General features: G+C 35.2%; 1 protein-coding gene across 1 annotated transcript; it reads right to left on the bottom strand.

The window, feature by feature from the left end:
• Positions 1–3,652: 3,652 nt before the first annotated feature.
• On the bottom strand, positions 3,653–6,900 carry LOC103491951 (uncharacterized). Its single transcript, XM_008452077.3, has 2 exons — positions 6,262–6,900; positions 3,653–3,876 (listed from the first exon to the last, which is right to left on the bottom strand). The coding sequence occupies exon 1, from the start codon at positions 6,755–6,757 to the stop codon at positions 6,263–6,265; it is 495 nt and encodes a 164-aa protein (XP_008450299.2). The 5' UTR covers positions 6,758–6,900; the 3' UTR covers positions 3,653–3,876; position 6,262.
• Positions 6,901–7,837: the final 937 nt, after the last annotated feature.

Consider the following 7,837-nt stretch of genomic DNA (forward strand, 5'->3'; position numbering starts at 1 on the left):
CAGAATGGGACCAATGGCACACTTGAACCAATTGACAGCCCCAATGTTATTGGATGTGGAGGTGATTCGGGAGGAAGTCAGGAAAGACCCGACCTTGCATGAGATCATCCAGCTAATCGAAGAACAAGGCGTGGAAGTTCCACATTACACTAGCCATCAAGGGGTACTGAAGTTCAAGGGAAGATTGGTTCTATCCAAAACATCCACCCTAATTCCTACCATTATGCACACATATCATGACTCTGTGTTTGGAGGACACTCAGAATTCCTTAGAACCTATAAGAGAATGGCTGGCGAAATGTATTGGAAGGGAATGAAGAGGGACATCCAGAAGTACTGTGAAGAATGCATGATATGCCAGAAGAATAAGACTTCTGCCCTTTCCCCGGCGAGGTTGTTGCTGCCTCTAGAAATTCCAGACGCTATTTGGAGTGATATTTCCATGGATTTCATCGAGGGGTTGCTCAAATCACACGGGTGGGAGGTGATTCTGGTAGTAGTAGACCGACTGAGCAAATACGCTCATTTTCTCACATTGAAACACCCATACACTGCCAAGACAGTGGCCGAAGTGTTTGTCAAGGAAATAGTAAAGCTACATGGGTACCCCAAGTCGATAGTTTCAGACCAGAACAAAATCTTTCTCAGCCACTTCTGGACCGAAATGTTTAGATTAGCCGGCACTAAATTAAATCGGAGCTCCTCCTATCATCCTCAAACGGATGGGTAGACCGAAGTGGTTAACAAAAGTGTAGAAGCCTATCCGAGGTGTTTCTGCGGAGAGAAGCCAAGGGAGTGAAGCCAATGGTTGCACTGGACCGAATATTGGTACAACACTACCTACCACGGGTCAATTAGAATCAGCCCATTTCAAGCGGTACACGGAAGACTTCCACCTCCTTTGATCAAATACGGGGATATGGAGACGCCCAACTCCACACTTGATCAGCAACTAAGGGACAGAGATATTGTATTGGGAACATTGAAGGAACACTTGCGGGTGGCCCAAGAGAGGATGAAGAAATTTGCAGATATGAAAAGAAGAGATGTGGAGTTTCAAACACGGGATTACGTGTTCCTCAAACTAAGACCCTACAAACAAACATCCCTTCGAAAGAAATGCAATGAAAAACTATCACCAAAATACTTCGGGCCCTACAGAATTATAGAAAGAATTGGGGCAGTGGCATACAAGCTGGAATTACCCAGCACTGCAGCTATTCATCTGGTATTCCATGTATCTCAGCTTAAGAAGGCAGTGGGGAACATCAAAGAAACTCAGCCCCTTGATCCATATGTAAACGAATGTCATGAGTGGATCACCCAACTGGAGGAAGTCTATGCATATCGAAAGAATCAGGCCACAAAGGAATGGGAGGTGTTGGTAAGCTGGAAAGGACTGCCCCCGCATGAAGCAACCTGGGAAAACTGTGCAGATCTGAAAGTACAATTCCTTGAGTTCCACCTTGAGGACAAGGTGGATTTAGAGGAGGAAAGTGATGCTAGACCTCCAATTTTATTCACCTATAACCGAAGGAAGAAGGACAATAATAAGGGGACACGTGGAAGCAGTGAGGAAAGCAAGGAGACTGGGGAACAGTCAGGGGAGACCACAAGTTAGTTAGTAGTGGGAATTAAAAATGGAGCAGGCAGCACAGAGGGGGTACAATTTTTGTCGTGTAAAAGGTGGGCTGCTCCCTCCAGAGGAAGGGAGGAAGGCGGAAGGAATGGCAGAAGACCGTTGCTACCTCGCGGGGTCTGGAATTATAAATAATCGGTTTTGTTGTGTTTTGAGGGCATGTTGTTTTTGGCTGAATAGTTGTGTGTGTGTTATTTTATTTTTGTGTGAAACCTTTTGTGAAGGATCGTGGTTTGCTAGTGAACGGGTTGTGCATTGTTCTCTTATCTTTTGGGCAAACGTAGTCAAAGTTAGTAGAAAGCACTTTTGGTGTTCTAACAAACTCCTTCTCAATTGTACTTAGGTTTCTCTTAAGCGTTATATCCTCTAACCTTTCATGTACTTAGGTTATCTTTAAGAGTGATAATACTAGTGGCGTCCACTTCGACTTTGATAGCTAGTGTGTGTGACTCCTCCCATTTTGTTATCTTTCCTCACATCATTGAACTCCCTTCACCGAGGAAAATTAGAATTCCCCAAGATACATAAACCCTTCCCTGAAATTAAGTCTTAGGGACCCCTAGAACTGCCTTAGGTAGTGTAATTGTCTTGCTTAGGCTCTCTCTAAATCGTGATGATCTTCAACGTATTGCACTCAACAAATGAAGAACATGCATATTAGGGTATAGTGAGAAATGAAAAGAACGTAATGTAGAAAAAATCGGTCGTAGTATAGTAACTTGTCATGCTCAATAATCAAATGTGAAAACCCTAAAAGTCTTCATAATTCTCCTTAAATAAAGGAATCCTATAAACGAAATAAACTTCATTTGGAATAGAAAGGTGGCACTTCAAAAAGTGAAAATAATATTAGACAAAAATATTACAGCCAAATATTTCTAGATAAAGAAAATATTATGTAGGAAAAATCTCTAATGTCAAAAATGGATGTTAGGCTTTATTTGAGACAACCGTAGAAACCAAGGGATTGAAAATTATAAAGCCAACTAATCGAATCTCCAACAATTTCGACTTTTGTTCTTGTTTTTTAAAATTAAGTCTATAGATACTGTTTTAACCTCCAACTTTCTTCCTTGTATCCACTTCTTATCATTAATGGTTTAAAAAAGCAATCCAAATTTTAAAAATTAAGAAAGTTGCTTTTAAATTTGATTTTATTTGTAAAATTTAGCTAAGAATTTAACCATTGTACTTAAAAAAGATGCAAAGAATTGTATGACATGATGTGGAAATAGATATCGAATAAGGCATGACCTTAGTTATTAGTTTTTAGAAATTAAGTCTATAAACATTTCTTCCACCAATTTTTCCCACTGTAATCCATATTTTACATATGTTTTTAAGAACCAAAATTAATATTTTGAAAGAAAAAAAGAGTAGTTTTTAAAAAATATTTACAAATGACAAATAAGATGTTACCAATTGATAATGTTGAAAATGTTCACCAATTAAGTTCAACATGACAAATATCAACATTGGTAGGGTCCCACGAATGTCTGAATACATTTATCTGATAAATTTATTATTTGCGAGAGAACTCTCATCAAGATAAAGATTTGTTAGAATGTCTTGATTTGTAATATAAGATTATCAAGATAAAGATTTGTTAGAATGTCTTGATTTGTAATATAAGATTTTGAAAGACCAAGCATGTATTATTATGTACATTTTAACCCTAGAATAAAAAAATAAAAAAAAAAAGTGCTATAGAACTCCATTGAAAAGGCACCATTTTTAATTGCTAAGGTTGTTTATGAAATAACTCTCCTTTCTAATTATTCTCAAACAATGAATTATTTATCTCTCTATCCATTAACGTGGCTAACACATGTATATGATTTTTTTTTTTCATGTCGTTAATTTCAAAACAAAAACAAAGAAACAAGAATGAAAAGAAGAAAGGGAGACCTTAATAAACAGATCATCGGGACCAACATTTGACATATACACAGCTTAATTTTCAATTTTTCGACACACTTCCTCGTCTCCCAGCCACACTAGGTTATGGATTACTTATCGTAAAAAGATAATATTATTGAAAGAAAACATTAGGTAAACATGTGAGAATATTTATGATATAGATATAAATATAGATGAACATGTAGGAAAAAGATTAAAAATGAACACCGTAGGTTCATGACATAAAAACAAAGATTACATTATTCTTCTTGCAAAGACCAACATGCTTCTCTCACCCAATGAAAAGGATAAGCGTTTTGGAAAGCTATTATTTCCACCTGCAAGGGACAAACATAGTAATATCAGCTCCTGAACTTATTTAATACTCTTTTCAAAGTCGAAAAACTAAAAATTATCTTTTTTTTTCCTAGAAAAGAAGAATTTTTTATGTGAACGACAAAATGATGATTATAGTCTAAGACAGTACCAAGTATATTTGAGGACGGTTATTATAGACAGTTAAATGAATACATGAAAAGACAACAATATCTAGAAAGAAAATTAAAGCTATCTTGCTAAACAATCAAAGAAACAAAATTAACAACCTTCTAATAATGAAGGACCGAAAAATATAGGAGGAGCTTCTTTATATCTCAAAAGGTGACCTTCGTCTCTAACCTTCAAATAGAATCTTCCAAATAGCCTATTTTACTCCTTAAACCTCAAAACATTTTGTTCAGTCCATAATCTTGTATTTCACATTCATTTTTCACCAGTCATCAACAAAATTAGAAATCTTTTAAAAACTCAAAACCTAACCTACTATATATTGCTTCAAGTACTTGTCTGCTACAAATATCCATAGATTAGCTAAGTATAATGCTAGTGATTTCTTAAACAATTTATCCAAAAGTAAGGACAAGGAATCAAATGGCCTTATAAACTATGTTTAGGGACTAAAATATAGAGTAAACATAAAAAGTTTGAGGAATAAAAGAAGATTTAAACCATTTTAGAGGTGTTGAATCAACATTAAAAAGAGTTCATATTCCCCAATATTCCTCAAATCTGTAGTACTATATCTTCTAACAAAAGACAAGTTAGAAACAAACACCATATAAGTAAACTGTATAAGCCATGTCTATGGTAGTAACCTTCCAAGAACTTATCCCTTTCATTTTTAACTCAAGGAGTCTGGTTAATGAGGAAGTTTAGAATGAGATGACAGAAATAGAACAGTTTTCTCTAGCAGCAAAACTGAAGGGATGGAAAGGTAGCCGATAAACAGGTATCCAATAATTCTATAAAAGCACCCTTCTTAAAAACAAGTTACTTTGGATGAGAAAGAAAGAAAAGAGATAAGAAAACTAATTGTCCATGATTTACACTTAATCTGTTCTTTTTTTTTTTTTATTTATTTTAAATGTCCTAATCATTCCAACTGATCAGATTGCAATCTCAGCAGAGTCCCATCTACTCTATAGCTGAATCACTTACTTCATATCCAATGGTTAGGGTTGTTCTAATTCCATCACTCACTTGATGAATGAGACATTGTGAAATCAGGAGTTTGCTTCTAGATAAATATTGTCAGAGTCCAATTCTGAGCTTGGTTAAGCCTTTACTTTATTTTCTGTTTTTAAAGATTAAGTTTGCTTGCCAATAAACTGTTATTTTAAAAAGCCATCGGAAAGTGAAAAAACAACATACTGAAGTAATAAGCAATAAGCATTAACGAATTTAGAGATCACAAGAAGTGAAATTTCTAAAACTGAAAAGTTATCTATTGAAGCAATAAGCATTCACTTAACTTCTTGATTAAAAACTACCTCGTCTGATCTCTGACTAGGAACTGAAATTAACAATGAAATTCAATTTACAAAATTACAAAAGACAATCATCCTCAATCAACTCCTTTACAAATTCCAGCAGATCCAATAGTTCACTATGAAAAAGTTGGCATCCCATTGGATCTAGTGGAGAAATTTCATATTGTCTAACATCTCAGAAACAAAACAACTCATTTGGATAAGCTCACAATTTCATTTCCATCCAAAAAGAACAGAAGCCCACATATAATTTCTTGGTGAAAAAACAATTCTCCCTTTCAGTCACCATAGCTTTATCCATTGAAATACATTGATATATATATTGATTTCGAAAATTGTAGAGTTTGACATACAGATTAAAGATTCAATAACCATTCATGGACATATCTAACATCTTTTCTAAATACTTGTATGAAAAAGAATACCATTGATTCATCTATTAGTTTTAGAAGTAAAAACAACTTAATTATTAATTTAAATAATCTTAATAGTTCTTTTTATTTACTAACAGAAATGATCATCGTTAATAAATTCATAAAATCAATATCGATAATTTGATTTTGATAATTTAGATATAGATATCAATATTGATAGTTTGATCCTTGCACATAACTATTTGGAGAAGCTTTTGGTGACATCATTGGATGGGACATTCTCATCGATCATAGGACTGATTTTAGTCAACCACAACTCAAATCACATCAAAGACCCAAATCTCATAACAAGCATACTGCTGACTGTCACTATTTCATATTTCAGATCCATGAATCACAAACAGACTTATAAACAGAAATCAAACTGGAAAGTCAATATCAAGAGTCTGCATCTAAAACAGAACAAGAAAATAATCAGACTCCAAAACAGAAAATTTCAAGAAGATGAGATCAAAACTACCTCACACTGCCTCTGTTTTCCCTTCTAGGCAAGCTTTCTTTCTGCATGTAGGAATGGACTCAAACATGCTGAACGGCAAAGCCTCAGACAAGAACCCAACCTGAAACTCGATGGATTTAGAGTCTGAAGTAACCCTCATTCCAGTAATAGGAAGCCAGGCGAACAACTTCTTGACTTGAATCCCAGAAACATCGCTCAATGACCCATAGCTCAATTTCCCCTTGATCGTCTTTCCGTAATAGACCAGATCAGCGAACTGGACATAGCAAGCGCTTTCGAGTTCGATTACGAAGCTACCATCGTCTGAGAGAGTGTAGGACTTGACATTGCTGGGTAAGAGACCGACTGGAAAACCGTAAAGGGGAAGAAGATCGTGGATATCAGATGACTTGAGGAGAAGATCCCTTGCTGAAAAGGAGAGGTGGGTTTGAGTGGAGATGACAAGAATCAGAAGAAATAGTGAAAATGGGGAGAGGATTCTGGAGAAGGAAGCCATTGATGGAGGTTTGAGGAAGAAAATGGGGAGAAAGTTGGTTGCCGCTTGCTTCGTTGAAACATGTTTAAATAAATGCCAACAAGTGATAAAATATTTCGTCGTCTTGTCTGTCAATGATTCATTTTCATTGAATGACTTTATTTGATATAAGATTATTTTGTAACTAAATCTCGTAATAAATAAAAATAATCTTCTTACAAGAGCCCATGTGAGAACCAATCACTTTGTGCCCCCAAATATCAACTCTTCCACCCATTACCTCATTTAATCATCTAATGTTGTTTAAGGCATTGACTTTGGTAGACTTAGTATTCTAGACGGTATTTATTTAATAATGTTGTTGCTAAAACTTATTAAGAAAATAATGCAATTTTGTAACTATTTGGGAAAATGTTGTAGAAAACCCGCTTTAAGTTATTAAAAGATATATAAATACACATAGGTCGTGCCATGAACGCTCAACCTAATAAAAAGAAAAAAGAAGAAGAAGAAGAAAAGCAGGTTGATTATTCAATACTTAACCTGCAGTCAAACTTCCACCCTGAGGCATGCATGCAAAGGTTTTGCTACAAAGCTTTAGGAGTGGAAACAAAGCTTCAGGTGTGGAAAATATAAAGCTTCAAGCATGGGATGGAGACTTTCACAATGGTAGACTTTTCAAAACCAGAGGCAAAATTTAAGGAAGGCTAAGTCCTTCTTCCATTTTCATCCCTTAACACTACAGCTCCTTCTTCAATTATGAACCTCTCTGTCCATCCACACACAAACCTCTCGGCTTCTTCTTCAATTCTCAACCTCGCCACCCTTCTTCTTCACACTACCTCTCGACTCTCTCTTTTATTTTCCTTGATCTCCGATTTCCCTTCACATTTTCCTTCACATTTTCCTTCCATCCACTTGTCATTTTTTCATCAAAATCTTAAAAGAGATTTTCCCAAATTTTTCTTCCTTCAATCAATGTTCTTCTCTCAACAAATTGAAGCATTTATGGTAAATTATTTATATTTGTTAATTCCTTATTTTTTTCTAAATTATCTACATAAATTATATTTTGAATAGTTCTTATATTATATTCGTAGA

Source organism: Cucumis melo, chromosome 2 (genome assembly GCF_025177605.1).
Source record: "Cucumis melo cultivar AY chromosome 2, USDA_Cmelo_AY_1.0, whole genome shotgun sequence".
Taxonomy (NCBI): domain Eukaryota; kingdom Viridiplantae; phylum Streptophyta; class Magnoliopsida; order Cucurbitales; family Cucurbitaceae; genus Cucumis; species Cucumis melo.

Bases quoted from the DNA above. Each gene is read 5' to 3' on its own strand.
- LOC103491951 (XM_008452077.3), bottom strand. From the start codon at position 6,757: ATGGCTTCCTTCTCCAGAATCCTCTCCCCATTTTCACTATTTCTTCTG.